The following is a 17,759-nucleotide window of genomic DNA, read 5'->3' as shown; positions in this document are numbered from 1 at the left end:
TAGTGCAGAAAGCAGCTTGCTGGAAGGTTCTTATGGTCCCTAGGATGTCCGATGTTGCACCGCTGTTCTGCAAGGTCCAGTTTTTGCCTGTTTGCTTCTGGATCAAATTCAAGTTTTGGTTATTCCCCTAGAAGCCCTTTATGTTTTGGGTCCAGGGTATTTGAGGAACCCGAGTGAGATTGACCTACTCCATCCATACTGACAGAAGGGGTTTGCTGCAGACCCCATCAGTCTAGGAAGTCCAGCTGGTGGGGTCCAGAAGAAGAGACTTTTCTGTGATGGCTCTCATCCTCTGGAACATTGTGCATTCCAAGGTGAAATCTGCACTTATCCTTTTGATCTTCCAACAGGGCCTGAAGACTTGGATCTGGCAATTGGCCTGGGGGCCCAATGGGGGGGATGTAAAGCTTTCTGAAACAGAAAGAATGACACCCAACTTAAAGGCAATACAAGGTTATAATAAAATTTGATTCTTACCTTAGCCTGCTATCCTTCAGATGTGTTAGGAATACAACTTCAGGATTTTCAGACAACAAGGATTCCTTTTGCTGAAATTTTAGACTGGCCAATTTTAGATTATTTACTGACATGATTAGACTATTAACTTTATATCTGCTTATCTATCATATTCTTCATACTTACTATTCATTAAGTTATGAATATACTTAATAAAACATATTAGGTGATCCTTACAAATTCTAACATACACCTGTTATTATGGTTGAATCTGTAATAGCATCTATATCTGGGTTAATAATATCTTTATTCTTGTGTTTCAGTTATGCCAGGGATATAAATAAAGTTTCTGATGTTATCTGTACAACTTGCATACGCTAACTTTTATAATGTAACTGGCAATCCATCTTCAGCTAAAAATTTTAAGTGAAAAAGATAACAGAGATGGCCGCTCCTAGACAAGGTTAATTGGACAGGATTAGTTCTTCTTCAACACCAAGTAGTCCCAGTTTGTAGATAGCAAAGTTGATTTTTTTAAAAAATCTGGAAGAAGGCACTAGCATTTTAATATTATTGCCAAGAAAATAATATGGATATATCCAACTAATGAAAGGAACTAAGCATGAGAGGGAAAGAGACTTCAATGAGATTTTAAGGAAATATTTTAAAGAATAGATATGTATGAGGGTCATTCAAAAAGCTTTTTTGGGGGAAATGAAAGATTAGGGTTTTTTCCCTTTTTTTTCTGCTTTTCACTTGGATCAGTACTTACAATACAGATGTTAGAAATGTGGTAATAATTAGAAACAAAGAATTAAAAAAGTAGCCAGTGTACTATAACTGCTGGAAATTAAGGGTGATAGATCTAACATACCTGGAGAGTATTGAGCTATGCAAGGTTAGACTAGAACACCTGTAATTTCTGTATGTATGTTTTCAAAAATGGTAATACAGAAAAATTCAGGCATTGTTTAATAGTATGAATTTTCTGTTAAGATTTTCAGCATTTTTAAAAGAAAATTCAGATTATCAGTACATCATTTTTAATTATTTCTAAATGTCACAAATCTCTTGTTTTATATAATGAAAAATGTAAATATTGCAACATCTAAATATTAATTTTATTTTAGTGAATTATATACTAAATCTTAACCTTTGCACATATCTAACCAGGTTAACAGATAATGACTTTGCAAGTTGCTGAAGGATCAGTGGGAAGAACATTAAGTGAGTGAGGAGACAAAGCAATCCCATACTGTGAGAAGTGTGCTTTGTTCTAGGCTACCTATGCAATTGAAAGCATGTATCTCTGGGACTCAGCACACCTCTTTTCCCTAGAGGTATACTAATCGAAATTTCAGAATTTCCTTTGGATCTATTAAAGCTTTCAGACAATAAGAGTTTAAGACTTTACTGGTGGTTGGTTTCGCTATGTGCATTGTGCGCTGAATTTCCCTGGGCACACACATATCCATTGGTTTGCATGTCTGTTATTCAATAGATTTAGCAAACGTTATACAGAAATGTTGCATTTTTCCTATCTGTTGTAACATATTTGAAGGCATATCCATATTAGGTGCATTTAAAGAGTGAGTGAGTATATATTAGTGTTGCCTTTGTCAGTACTCCTGGTAGATCTGGGCCTTCACTGTGAAAGCAAATTTTGTGATAACAATTGCCTCTCCTGATGATATTGTAAATATTTCCTGCTTTGCTACTCAAGGAAATAAAACCCACAGGAATGTTAATGTTTATATGTGTGTGTAGGTTTGTATGAGTGCATGGACAAATACAGAGTCACACGTATTTTGTCCATATGAAATATAGATACTTTAGATATATAGTACTTTATATATTAAAAGTTCTTTTAAGTTCTTTAAAAATTGAAATAAATAATTGTAATTCATAGAACATTCTGTAATTCAGCGATACGTATAAAATACAATGTGTGTATTTGATTGCAGGTAACAGAGTTAAATGTGCAGCAATTTCAAGCACAGTTTGATATTTTCTATAATGAAATATAATGCAAAAAATTAAACATTCAATATCAACAGTTTCTAAATGGTTTTGATATTTCTTTTTTGTCCTTTTACACGAAGAGTAATTTATTTCCCTTTTTAAAGTGTGGGCTGAGTGATTACTAGTACTCTGTAATGTAATTGTGTTGCATTGATAAAATAAAAATTGTCCTTTATCTGTGTCCTGATAATGTCCTGATAATGTTCAATTTACAGGCTGGCTTCTCTGCCACTTCTTCACTGCTTTGAGTATTCCAGTTCTCCTCCCTTCCTGCTCTGAGAGCGCACAGAACTGTTTGAAATCCACTGGTACAATTGTCAAATCAATTATTCATTCTCTGCAATTATACTCGCACAAAGAACATTTTGCTGGTCTGAATGATGATTAAATTAACAGCTATTCCAGCTGCCTGATAACATCTAATAGAATATTCATAAGCCCAAAATGGAATGAATTATCTCCATTAACTTCATCATGTTCACTTAATTACATGCTTGTTATTGTATTTACACCTTGTTAGATACCGCTGAAGCTGATATACTGGCTGGCCAGGAATTGGAAGCGTCTGTCATGGGGCAGTTGGAGCGCATTTTGTAGGAAATGCTATTTATTTTAAATGCTCCACCTGCTGGGAGCCAAGGTTAGTCAGCAGCACTGAGATGAATTGGGAAACGGGGTGTAAAAAGAAATAATGTGCTTCTGACAGGCTCCGTGGCTTTTAAGTTGCTCTCATTCAGCCACTTCACAAAAAATTATTTTATTCCATCTTTCAGTGATGATGACATGATTGCTTTGGGGTAATCATTTACCATTCTGATTTTATTTTTTGAAGTAAATTGTCTGAAGTAATAGGTTCTTGGAATTACAGCATGTCTTGCTTTTTTTCTGCAGAACTTTATTTAAGCTTGTCTTCCAGCATTTAACCCGAGGCCCCTTTTTCGTTTGATCTTCTAACTTTATTTATACAACAGTGCTTAATGATCCTGCAGAATGTTCCCCCCTCCATGTACATACACACTCCCCAAAATAAATAAAATAAATTCTGACCAATATGCTGACAGTATTTTATATCCACAGCAAGAGGGCATGTGCAATTTCTTTTGGAGTTAGAAATACAAAACAGCTTTTTCCCCAACCCCTGATACAATCATTCATCCTATTGAAATAAATTTATCATTTTCTGAATAACTTTGCTCTTGTAAAATATGATAAAAGCACAATTTGCACCCTCTGATACCTCCCTACAATATTTTCCCACCCCAACACAGTGCTCTTTATAAGTAGGCAGGTTTCTCGGCCAGGCCTCCTCACCCACATCGGCAATAACTCTGTTCCATAACACTGGATGCAGCAAAGGAAAATAGCTCTCCATGTTGATTTGAATCTGAATTAAACCAAGAATGAATGGACTTATAATCACACTTCTAAATATTTTTGGGATCACTGTAATAAAGCACTCAGACCCTATTTTTTATTCAGCCTAGAAGGTATATTTTTGTAACAGAACAAGGAAAGTGAGAGTAATTATTTTTAAGAAAAAGAGACCCTGTTTGTAGAAAAATGGTGGTGGACTTCAGCAGCTAACGGTGATAGTATCAATGGTCTTTGTTTGAAGGGTTTTCTTTGTTAGTAAGAGAGAGATAATTTTCATATATTAAATATACTCTGCTGTCAAAAAATCTAACAGAATAGAAGAATGATTAGGTATTCGAATAGTTATAATATGCCGGATTCTTACTAAACAGAAGAAATTAGGTTCACTACCAGAAGAATATATAAAACAAAAGTTGGAATGTGGTGAAAAATTATTGAGGGATTTTTGTGGAAATAATAAAAGAGCTTTAGTGTCCAAATATTGACTAGCTTTCCTTGCATACATGTTGTGCATGTAATGTGTAAATTAACTGAATTGAAATTAGTGTAGTATATAGTTCAGATATGTCTGTAGAGTTATGCACAATACAAGAGTTTGCTGGCCTGTATTTATGATAATAGGATTACTATGTTTTAGAACACATTTGTATTAACATCACAAATTACCATTACTCTTCCTACTTTTTTATTATCACTGATATTAAATAGATATTTTGTGGGGGTGGGTTGTAATGTTGCTAATGTTTCCCCTTTTATATTGACATAGTAGAAAAGATAGAACTATCATCATGGATAAGGATGCTGTATGTTGCAAAGTAGGGAATCTGTAACTAAAAAATACTTGCCTTAACTGATTTTATAATTGACGGAATATTTATTTAACTTACTGTAAATTGACACACTTCTACATAGAGACAATTATGACTGACTATAACATCTGACAGAATAAATTATGACTGACTGTTGTTTGCTACCTTTACATAGAAATAGATGAAACACAGGTATTTAGAACAAAGCCTCCTGTGTTTGATATAATTAAATACAATAATGTATTTTAAAGTTTAAAAAATCAGCTTCTAATGGTTTATAATTTAGCACATTCTTCAAATAAAAAGCTAACTAAATAAGAATGATGCACTGACTCCTGAACAAACAAGAATAATTGAATAAGAAGTGTATGTACCAACCTGCAACTTTCTAAATGAAAAATCATCAATTGATAAAATTTTCCAGAGTTTTAGAATTAACAAAAATCAAGTAACATTGAGACAATAAATTAGCAGTTTTGCTCAACAATAATTTAACATGGAACATTTAATATGGAAAGACTAAGTGTCCACTAACTGGATATAAAACATAAAAATCTCCCATACAAGTGAAAGCAAGCCAAAAAAAAGGCTTCTATATTGTGCATTATTTTAATGAGGAGCAAAATTAAATAATGAAAATATTTAGAAGAATGCTAATACATTTTATATATTCCACATTATCTTCAATTATTAAAATACCAATTGATAAATGTTTAATTTAAATTGTTTTTCTTTTATAGTTTACATCATTCAGTTTAAAACTTAAATGCTATGTGTATATTTTGTGTTTAAAGGTTAGGAAACCTTTAGGAAGCTCTTTGTGTGAAAACATTGCATAGTATATATCTTGTTCTGATGTTGTAAAAGACTATTTGGTTTTTTTTCTGACAAAAATGTAAATGGTATGGTAGCAGTTGGTATAAAATTGTGTTCTGTCCATATATCTGAATGTTCCACAAGCAATTTCTATCATGTAACAACACTGTTCTCAAAATAAGATGAACTATTTTATTGATCTCAAATTTATTTAGAAAAAAAGAGTCCTTATATGCATCTCCAAGTTGGATGGTGTGGTAGCTTGAAAGTATTGACTGACTGTGTGCTATACAATGGTCACAATTGTCTTTTACTAAGGAGAGCATAGAACGATGTTGGTTGCCATTCTTACTCTGCTGTGTGGCAGCGCAAATAGTCCCCTTTCTAACCAACCTGGTGGGAAAAGTCAATATCCCATCAGCAGAGGAGGTAAACACATCAGGAGCCTGTGTCCTCTCTCATCTTCCCTGCTCTATATTACTATAGTTCTTTAAATCTATTCTCCCCAGTCATCAAAAGCACTTCTGTCATTCAAATGCATATACTGCTGCAGAACAAATAAGGCTGTAGTCTAAATTTAGTGGTGTACTTTCTTTTTATTGTTTTGTATTTTAAAATAAAATGTTCCTCATTAATTTTGCAAAGCACTTTTCCATATTACCAACATTATATACATATACGTATACATATACATATATACATATATACATACATACATACATACATACATACACACATACATACATACATATTTGTTTTCGTGGGTATTTATATGTATGGTATTCAGCTTTGTTCGGGTATTTTCCCACGTCATTATAATTGTGCTTTTAAAGTTGTAGCAACGTTTCGGCAGAATCTCATCTGCCATCATCAGGCTTCTGACGAACACTATACAGAAGCCTGATGATGGCAGATGAGATTCTGCTGAAACGTTGCTACAACTTTAAAAGCACAACTATAATGACGTGGGAAAATACCCGAACAAAGCTGAATACCATATATATATATATATATGGTGTGTGTGTGTGAGTCAAATCTCTTGGGCTGGCCCTACTTGCTAAGTTACTCCATTAAGATCAATATTTTTAGTTGGATGAAAAAAATGACAACTTTGTGTATGCAAAAAACCTCACAAACCTTGACTGTCTTCAATCAAACCATTGTTTAACAACTGTCCCCAACTTCTGTACTTTCTAGGTGCATAAATTTCAGTTTTCTATATTCTTAACAATAGCCATGTTGGGGAAGACAAATTAAACTTGATTAAAAAATTTTCATGGTTACTTTTGTTTTTGTTTTTTTATTTGAACTACTTCATGGGTGTTCAACCTTTTAGCATAACTAGCCCTTTTTAATCATATGTGTTAATACATGTATCATAATAATGAAATGCTAAGGAGAAAGGTAGGCACTGCATGACAGCAAGGCAGTGTTCATTGATCCATGGTTTAATAAAACAAGAATGAGGTGAAAAAGCTAAAGGAGTGCTAATTGACAAATTTAATTCAAGTATATTTGTTAAACAAATGCTAATATAAGATACTTTAGATGTATATTTTAAAAAGTGAGGAGGACACTGCAGACTAGGTCTCAGCTGGCCATGAATTGTATTCCAGTGGTACTGAGAGAAGAAAGTGATTTATTTATATGTATTTTCTTTTTCTTTACTATATTCCTATTTATTCTTTTCTATTTTTCTTCTTTTCTGAACTTTCTACTTTTTCTTTTTTGTATTTTGTATTAGCTTTTACCTTTTTAAATGTAATAATTAATAAAATAATTATTTAAAAAACTAAACCCAAGCAAGAGAATATACAAACCATACAATATATAGAAGTATATATTATATAAGATAAAAGTATGGATGTGACTAGACAAATGAAAAAAATTGCAGTAAAAACCATTACAGTGAAAAATAGTGAATACGGGATACCCTTACTTTATGATGGAAACTGAGATCAGAATTTCCATTATTAAACAACGTGGTTATAAATTGTAATGTCATATTGGACAGAAATTCCAGCATTTCTTGTTGCCATTGTTAAGCAAATCACCATAGCTCATTAAGTAAGAATGTCATGGTCATATGGACCAGCTCCTTGCCTAACCTATGGTCAATAGCCACTGTCATCCCCATCTTCAAAAAGGGAGAGCCCAGCCTTGTTGAAAATTACAGATCAATCTCCTTATGCTGCATCACCTGTAAAGTCATGGAATCAATTATTAACCAATCCATTATCCTCCACTTAGAGACAAACAACCTACTCTCTAACAAACAATTTGGTTTCAGAAAAAAAAAAAATCCTGTAATCTGCAACTCCTGCACTGCAAAAACATATGGACTACACAACTCGATCAGGGTAAAGCAATAGATGCAATTTACATAGACTTCAGTAAAGCCTTTGATTCAGTGGTACACAACAAACTACTTCTGAAACTAAAATCTTATGGCATCTCCAGACACCTGCAAAATTGGATAGCTACATTCCTGTCAAACAGGCAACAAATTGTCAAAATAGGGAGCACCCTATCAAAACCCATACCTGTTAACAGTGGTGTCCCCCAAGGTAGCGTTCTAGGACCAGCTCTCTTTATACTTTACATAAATGACCTTTGTGCTCATATTAAAAGCAACTACGTTCTTTTCACGGATGATGTAAAACTATTGAACACCATCAACAATGCTGCTACATTTCAAAAAAACCTTGACTATGTGTCAGAATGGTCAAACAAGTGGCAACATCAAATCTCAACAAACAAATGCTCCGTCTTACATATTGGCAAGAAAAATCAGAAAATAAAATACAAGCTGGACAGACAAGACCTTGTAGATGACTCTCACTCTGTCAAGGACCTTGGAGTTCTCATCTCTGATGATCTAAGTGCTAGACCCCACTAACAACATTGCCAAAAAGGCATTAAGAGTTGTTAACCTAATCCTGAGAAGCTTTTTCTCTGGTAATATTGTACTACTAACTAGAGCACACAAAACATTTGCGAGACCAATTCTTGAATACAGCTCATCTGTCTGGAATTCGCACTGCATATCAGACATTAATATGATTGAGAGAGTCCAGAAATACTTAATGAGAAGAATCCTCCATTCCTCTACTCACTACAGAATACCCTCTACCTCCAGACTTGAAATTTTAGGCCTAGATAACTTAGAACTACGCCACCTTTGGTCCGTCCTAAACGTAGTACATAAAATTATCCATTACAATGTCCTACCCGTCAATGACTACTTCAGCTTCAACCTCAACAATACACGAGCGTACAATAGATACAAACTCAGGGTAAACTGCATAAAACTCGATTGCAGGAAATACGACTTCAGTAACAGAGTGGTCAGTGCCTGGAATACTCTACCTGAATCTATGGTTTCTTCCACTAACCCCAAACACTTTAACCTCAGATTTCTACTGTTGACCTCACTGTTGACCCCCATTCCTAAGAGGTCTGTAAAGGGCATGCATATGTGCACCAACATGCCTACAGTCCCTGTCTTAATGTTCCCTTTTATTCATATCAATTTCTTGTATTGATAATCATGTTTATACTTACATATATTATCAAATGCATGCTTGACAAAATAAATTAAATAAATAAATAAATTTACTGCTGACTTCTCCACTGACTTTGCTTATAGGATGGCAGCAAAGAAGGTTTCAAATGTTGATCACATAACCACAAAATGCTGCAATATCACAACTGAGAGCCAGGCACTTGGATCACAATCACATGACCATGGTGACATTGCAACCAATGTAACTATGAAGACCAGTTATAATTACCACTCATTCAGCACCATTATGAGTTCGAGTAGTCAATGAATGAGTTGTTAAGTGAGGATTACATGTAATAGTAAACCTTAATGAAATATTCTTACTTATTAATTTCCTTAATGTGAAAGTATGGCCCTCCTACATGTTCATCATGCCTCACCATATGACTGATGATGGAAAATTATGAGATTTGCTTTCTTGAATTAGTAACATTCACTGCATTCATTGGGACTTCTCTAACTTATATAAAATGAGAATGACTAAAAACAGAAAAGTAAAACAATAAAAAACAATAAACTAGAATTCTGCAAAACCTGTGCATGATATGCTTTAAAAGCTATAGGAAAGCATACAAAGTAACTCTTTCAAATAGTTAAAGCAGTTGCATCTTTTTCTGGGAAATGGATGAAAAAGCACATGGCTTTTCTCTAAAAAAATGCAAAAAGAAGACAGCCAGAATGTTGTCAAAATGTTTCAGAGACAACCAGAAACATCATCTTAAAAACAGTTATGTGAACCTGGAAAAAGATTTAGATATTTCAATGATTTTAAAACATGTTTCATGTATTCTCCTGCACATTCCAAAATGCTTATTTTAAATGATTTTCAGAGCCTTAGAATAATGCACCTTATGAAATAGAAAAAACAGTTTGTATATTTCTTCCAAATTTCTTCCAAATTTACTAAGAGTGCCAGTGTCATGTAGTGGTAAAGATATTAGGTTAAGAGTTCTAAAATTCTAAGCCTCTCCTGAGTCACATAATTTCACTAGATGACTTTGATCCAGTCTATCACAGCAAGTTGCGGTGGACATTTACTAGAAGAATTGTTATGTTAGACTTTGGTATCTTCAAACTTCAGTGTTTTGAAATGCTCTGTTACAGTGGCACTACAGTACTGAAGATGTCAACCAGTTGGATATTTAAATATCCTCAAGAAAATAATCAAGTTCAGAAAGCACTAAGGGCTCCACAGTGATCTGCTCTTGTAAATTCCAGTATATAGGTTATCCCCAGGTTAGGAGCGTTCCCTTAGTGAACGATTGAACTTACACAATCAGCGCCCCCTAGCGTTTACAAACAAGTCCCAAACATATGAATCTTGCAGCACCATGGTAGTTGTTTGCCCTTATGAACAACCACAGAGGCTCTGCAATATTTGTCCTCCATTTTGCCAGCCAAAATGCCCCCCCCACCATGCTCTGTTTTGGCCTGTGCAGGCCTAAATGGAGGGGTGGGGGCAGGCAACCTATATTTTGGCTTGCAAAGTTCTGGGCAAGGTCTGCGCAGGCCTAAACGGAGCTCCATTTTGGCCGGCAAAGTGCCAGGTAAGGCCTGTGCACACCAAAATGGAGCTGCAGAGGGGCGCACACAGCAAAGAGACTGGAGAGGAGACAGCTTGCTAGATCTTCCCATAGCAAGTGACCCAGCACAGCAGGTTGGGTGGAGGGAAAGCAATTGTGGGGAGTATGAGGTATTTCAGTTGGTCAGGGAGGTGGTCTTAAACAGGTGGCCTGTGCCATCACTAGACCTCCCTATGGCCTTTCCCACCCTAAAATACCTCATGTGCACTTAATAAACCTCACATTCAATTAGCAAATGCTTGGGCAAAAGGAGGGACTGATCCTGTTCAAGATACAAGATTCACTCTCACAAATCCTTGGGTTACGAATGGAATGGGCAGGCATTACATTCATAACTTGACTACCTGTAATAATTTTATATCCATCTGCTGGTCTGTCTATCATCTACCTACCTACCTACCTATGTCATAACATCAATAAATTGCCTAGTTTTCAGCACTACAATTTTCAGAGAGGATGGTAATTTCTGATAGCAAACAATTTGAAAGGGCCTCTGAGACCACTACCAATTAGTCAACAATCTGATCTAAAGGGATAGTTTGATCTGATATAAGACAACCTCTTGTAGTCATTCTTGTCCTTCCAGTAGCATATAGTTTTGTTTTCTCAAGTTAGCTATGGGCTATCTAGCTATAAAGCCTATTTGTCTATATGTTCCCAAAAAGGTAGCTCAATAAAATATGCAACTTGCTTGCTATTCCCACTGAATGTGTTAATGCATATAGCAAAGGGGGAAGGGTGCCTGCAAGTATTTCCTCAAGCACTTTAAAAGTGCATAAATGAATTCATAAGGAGAATTTCTGATTTTCTGATTGCAGCCCTCATAAATGGCTTTTCTAAAAATTTGAGGGGTAAATGTAAGTGTGGAACCGAATGTTCATTTCACTTTAATAGTCTTCAGAGTATTTCTGTAGGGACTTTTGTATGCCTTATAATAAGCAATTAAAGAAAGTTCCCAATGTCCTCATAATTATAAAGCTCTTCAGTAATTTAGTCAGGAGACAAGGTTCATAACATTGAAAGCAGATGGTCAGACAATTGTGGCACTAAAGTTGGTTTTGTTTTCTTTGTTAAAACTCTTCGTTATCACTAGTTGGTTCTGTGATATATCTTATATATCTTATTCCCTCATTCCTGTTCTTCTCTACCCTCAGCATTAATGGACTTATGCTTCCTAGCATTTACTGATAGAAGCTGGTGTGCCAATACAGTTGGGCATGACAAGTGGGTTGATTAATTCTTGATGCACTTGATCTTTGTAAATAAGTATGACACATGTATAAACACACCAGCCAAGTACTTTTTAAAAATGTAAGCAGGGGAATAGTAAGCTTATCAACAGGCATCTTGCAAAGAATTCTGGGTTTTGAGATCATCATGTTTTAAAGAGATAAAAGTTCTGCCAAGCATGGCTGAGTAATAATTCATTCCTCCCTTCTAATCTTTTAATTTTCTCTATCCCTATAGATGAATTGAAGATGATGTTGGAAGCCTACAAGGAGGGATACAAAAAGCTGAAGAACACAGTAGACAAATGGTTGTCTATGAGCAGCTATTCTGAAGTAAACCTTGGCAAACTCTTTCAGACATTCAGTATAGTAAAATCCGGTGATGAGTCCAGTACTTAAAAATGTTGTTTGTGGCCTCTGTTTATAGGCAGTAATCTTCCTCTTTTTTCTCTTATTTTCTGTTTACTAAGGCATACTAGTATGGCTATAGATTAAGAAAACTAATATACTTTAAAATCTAAGTTTATTCCGTACTAAAATATATAAAAGAAAAGCAGATTAAAAGTTGATGAATATAATACGCAGCTCACAATTTAGATTTTATAATAGGTTGCTGTATATTGAGACCTAGAATGGAAGCAAGAAATAGAAAAATAGCTCCTTTAACCCAATAATTTCCAGTGAGAGTTGCTAGAATGTATTTGATCCTAGACTTTAATCAAGGCATTTAGCAAGAAGTGTTTTCAGGAAAAGAAGTTAACAAAAGTATAGGAGCACTGATGGATTATCTTTTCATAATGTATCTACTATATGGTATTATGACGTGTTTTGTTCTGGGAGGACATACCAGAGTATTGTGTTGCAATGATGTAGCATAACTGAATTAAAACTATATAAAGGAATCAACTGACTTCTTTATAGGCCAAAGAGATTGTGTATTGCAAATGCTTTCAGCTGTTTGAATGTTAGTCATTAATTTCTTGGGAGTCATCAAAATAAATAGGGAAGCCTATTACCATTAGAAGAAGCTAATTAAGACAAAAATGGAGTAAATCTAAGATGACAAAAGGAATGGCCTTATAGTAAGCAAATAAAAGCATGGAAACATCTTATAATGATTATAATCTTTTAATTGCCAATAAACATATTAACAAGTACAACGAAAGTCAATCCAACCTAACTGGCTGGGTCTTTGGGCTTGGAAAGGGAGATGCTGGACTCCTTATATAGATTTATGTATTTCTTAACTTCTATGATGGTAATAACATTTATTGGTATATGTAAAAGCATTTAAAATGTGGATGTAAACATTTACATAGTTGAAGAAAATATAATAAAATTATTGGTATAAATATCTGAATGGTGCATTCATATGAAATATATCTGTGAAACAGAATAATGATATGGGTGGACAAGCATTTGTACTTTATATCCCCCATTTCTTGCCTGATTGTACTGACAGATGAATAAACAAATGTGGTAGTGATGCCCCATCTATTTCAGCTTTCATTAATACAAATGACAGGCATCAGATAAAACATTTGCTTTGATTTATCTTGCATTGCTGAAGAGCAATTGAGTTGCAATGTATCAATAGAACTCCTCTAAAAGATTTTGCATTAGTTTGGGTCTAGTAGCTCAACCCATCCTTGCATTGACGTAGAGAGATATTTCTTTGTAAACAGCTCTGGATTGGGAAGTTTATTTTGCAATGTTCTGTTTTCCCAATAAATGATTTTAGTATTGGTTAAGGGAGACTATCATATGGATGGCCGTACTTTATTAGTAGTACCTATTACTACTATAATCAGCTGCCCAATTACAGTAGCTCAGACTTTGAGGGATAAAAGCACAGTTCCCTCCTAAATTAGAATAACATACAGTATTTACAAATATTGCATAGGTTTTGGTATAGCCCATGTTCAGAATATTTATTTGTAAAATATGAGGAAATGAAAAATAATGAATGTATATGTGTAGAGAAGCACATGACATAATCTCAGCAAGATTATCATTTCACATACATTGTTATATAGAATTCTGCAGAACATTTGAGCAAATATTTTATTTCTACAAATGTAAATTTTATCAATATAGATTTCATAATGGAATTTTGCATTTCTTCTTAATTGCTAGAGAAGATTTTTTTCACCATAAAATAAATAAAATAAAATAAAATAAATGCTTTGTTAGAGGTAAATGTTTGTTTCATCAATTAAATCTGTTACTGATATGAGCCCTGCTGACTAATACAGCCTTCTTTGACTGTTTCACCTTATTTTAACAATGGAAAGACTGAGAAGTGCAGAGTCAGTCATCTTTTTTTGTGTACATCAATCTTTATGTGCATATTAAATTCATTGAACTGTAGAATTACAACACCAAGAACAAGTTCATCGGAGAAATCTGGGCTCTGTTACTTTCCTGTGTGTAATTAAAAATAAGCAACAAAGATTGATGGATGGGGAAAGAGGTTTTGATACATAAGCTTAGAAGCCAGACTTCACAGTGAGTATTAAAAGAAAGAAACCCAACAAATTGTTTCATCTTGTGTCAGAATCATTTCTTACTGGATAAAAATTACTTTTCTATTTCCCAACTTCAGCCTATTTTTGATCTTGCCTCCTTTGCTTCTCTTCTGTTGACCACCTAAATATTTCTTAATTGAACCACTCATCCTGCACTCCTCTTATAGCAGTTTAATAGATTAATTCATCTGTGCCAGCTTCAAATTTCAGATTAAAATTCCTTCATCCTGAAGGCAGCATTATCAGGTTGTTGGAGGCTGTTTTCAAACCTTGGTTTTGAATAGCAGCGTCTCTGCATTAATTTAACCACTAAGCTAATAAGTAGGTTTCGTTTTGTTATGCTAAGCTTTATTGCTTTTCTTTTGATCAGAATGGTGTTGTTGAGCAAAGCAGCAGACAAGGCATTCTTTGATGAGGGAATTAGTGCCCTATTCTTCCTCTATTATTCATAGCACAGTAGAATATGTAAGTACCTGAGGGTGTCAAAGGAGAGCAGGCTCTATTGCAAAGTGTTCGCCTTGTTTCTCTCAATAGCTGACTATGAGATGATAAACTGCTTAATACACTGCACTAATTGGATGAGAGCAAAAAGAGATGGGAATTAAGGCAAGGCAAAAAGAGAGAGTGCTACCAGCCTTCATTCACTCTTTCACCACTTTAACAGCACCAAAGGAGGCACAAGCTTTCTATAAGCAGGCTAGAGTTTTTGTGAAGAGATAAAATGAACCTGTTAGTGGATTCAAGTAATACACTAATTATTGCACAGTATAAATACTACTACTGGTTTTATAACATGAAGGTAAACTTCTTTTGAGATGGTTATAGGATTGTTTGGCAGTAGTATAGATCCTAATAAGGGACCAGAGTAATAAACCCCCTGGATTAACAAAATTGCTGCCTGCAGAAGTATGATTCTGGCTTTTACAATGATTTCTGTAGAATGAATAAAAATGACTGAGTGACATTTCTTAATGCATAATGGCTTGATAATGATTCCCTTTCCTTTAAAGTAAAATATGTACTTCAAACTCTACTGTTAATCATGTCCAGGGGCAAATGTTTTTTTCTATAAAAATATTTTTGTACCTATGGTGTTTTTAAATATATATACTCCAAAATGAATATGTGTGTAAGATGGTGTCAGTTAAATTTATGGTTATTTGGAAGAATTTTTCAGTTTGTTCATAAAAACAAACATGCTTAAGAGCCCATATGAATGTATATGGATGCAAATTCTGAGAAGAGTAATATCCACAGAAGGAAAATTTGCCATTCTCACCATATAGGCCTTCCATTAGACTAGAGCCATCTCAGTGAAGCCTTTTCTTAAATTCTCTTTGCAACATCTACCAAAAGTCTTCTTTTATGGGCAAGCCATGGCCTGTTTTAGGTTATTTCAGTGCTGGTGTATTGTGATCCAATTCCTTTGACCTAGTATGTATGTGTATGTTGGGTGGAGGTGGCAATGGGAATATGTAATGCATACATGAAAGGTGCTGTACTGTACAACCATTTCTTATCCATATATGGCATCAATTTACAACTGAAGCAATTCAGGAGAAGTTGGCTTCAGTTGTTTCTGGTGAATTACCCAAAGTGAAATGTTGTTTCCATTTTTTGCTATTGAGCTTATTCAGAAAACACAGCCCTTGGAGGTACAGAAGGCTACAAGGGGAGGGGGAAGGAGAAAAGTGTCTTAGAAAAAGAAAAGAGAGCAGGGAGCTCAGCTTTGTGAAACTTCCTGGGAAGCCTTAGGTGGGGTTTATGGAAGGCCTTATTTTACCTTCCTACCTTGCCAGAGCCCCATTCAAAGCTGAAAAGCCTGGTGCGCTCTCGCAAGGCCCCCAATAGGTGTTCCCCACAGCCACCGAGCCATGAAAGGGAAAGGTCGTGGGTTTTGGTGGTGGCTTTGAGGGCTTTGTCAGGCGTGACAGCCCAGCCCTCTTCTAATCCGGGGAAGGCAGAAATTCCTTTTTGAAGCGCGCGCAAGGACAAGCTCCGTCCACCACGGCCGACTGTAAAGGCCCCCCCCCCCCCGCGCTGCGGAAGAATAGGGGGCCTTTCACTTGGGGGGTTGTTTGTAGCAGCCGAGTGACATGGGATTAGGAGGTTGGTAAACCAGGGTCTCAAGGGCTTTTCAATGGGACGGCGATGTAATCCTTGGAGGCAATTTCACGCGATTTGCTTCAGCTCCATGGCAGGTCAAATGGCTTGGAAAAGGGAGAGATGGGGATGCAGCCTGAGGGAAGGAAGGCGCTCAGATGCGGCTACTGTCCGACTCCCGGAAAGGGACAGGCAGCATCTGCCGCTTTTGCCAGTAGGAGCAGTGGCAAAATAACGCCGTTTTTCTTCCCGCCTCTGGGACCTGTGGAAAGAGAAATCCGATGTGTGGCAAGCCTCACTTTCATTCCTCAGTGCTTGGTCCTGAAAAGTCCCGCCAAATTTCCAGGCAGAAGAGATGGCCATGAAGCCCAGCAGCCTCTGACAGCCCCTCTGTTTCATACCTCACCCAGCCTGTATGTGTGAGGGCTCCGAGCGGGCGCCAAGACACCTCCAGCTCATTCCCCACAGTTGGTACATGGCTGGCCCCAACCTCTAGAGACAGGCAGACATGATCTACAAGCCCATGCTTAGGAATGGAGGCTGCTAAGCAGAAGCCTCTCAGTTCCCTCCCAAAGTCGCCCTTGTGAAGAGAGACATTTTCAGTGAAGGAAAAGAGATGGGGGAGGGCGTGCATACCATCTTTACTCATGTTTAAAGCGGAAGAAAAATGTGCCCATTGATTGAAAAGGATGAAGTAAACGTTCCTTGTTAGAATAGGCAAGATGTTGATTTGGGAATAATTCTTATTATGCTGGGTTGGTTTTACTCCCCAGTAAGTGCATTTGATATGGCCGAGGCTCTGTAGGCCACTCCTATTGATGTTAACTATTTTAAGGGTTCTGCCTAAGGCCACGATCTTACACCCATTTCCCAAAAATCTCAGTGGGACTTTCCTCTGAGCAGACATGAGCAGGATTGGGCCATATCCTTTTACATCCACGCCACAGTTCAGAACTTACTTTCCCTCTTTCGTATCTTCCAGTTATTTGCGACTACAATTTCCAGAACTCCCATCCAAGCCGTTTGGCAGGTGGGCGAGGATTCTACACTCACCAAAGCCAAGTCTGAGAATTTTTTCGGAAAATTTGGCGCAAAGCCTTTTTCTAATCAGCTCGAACATTTGTGAAAACTCCGCCTTTTCTCCACATTCTGTAAAGGATTCAAATCTTTCGCATCTGCTTATACACCCCCCACCCCTCCCTGCTATTAGCATGGCTGTTTTCAATGACACTGAACCTCCAGGTAGCTTTTGGAATTATTGATAAACGTGTGGG

The 17,759-nt window shown here is 36.1% G+C and overlaps 1 protein-coding gene across 3 annotated transcripts in view; it reads left to right on the top strand.

Moving 5' to 3' along the window:
• POLA1 (DNA polymerase alpha 1, catalytic subunit) overlaps positions 1-13,206 on the top strand; it is a 382,299-nt gene extending 369,093 nt beyond the window's left edge. For all 3 annotated transcript variants that reach the window (XM_087938181.1, XM_087938180.1, XM_087938182.1), the window contains one exon: positions 12,093-13,206. In XM_087938181.1, the coding sequence (XP_087794307.1) occupies positions 12,093-12,253 (161 nt within the window). In that variant the 3' untranslated portion in view covers positions 12,254-13,206. The remainder of the gene's footprint in view (positions 1-12,092) is intronic.
• The last annotated feature ends 4,553 nt before the right edge of the window (positions 13,207-17,759 follow it).

Source organism: Pseudonaja textilis, chromosome 8 (assembly GCF_049901715.1).
Source record: "Pseudonaja textilis isolate UNSWEBS1 chromosome 8, rPseTex1.2, whole genome shotgun sequence".
Taxonomy (NCBI): domain Eukaryota; kingdom Metazoa; phylum Chordata; class Lepidosauria; order Squamata; family Elapidae; genus Pseudonaja; species Pseudonaja textilis.
Note: the sequence above shows the minus strand (reverse complement) of the source record. Positions and strands in the feature narration are given on the sequence as shown.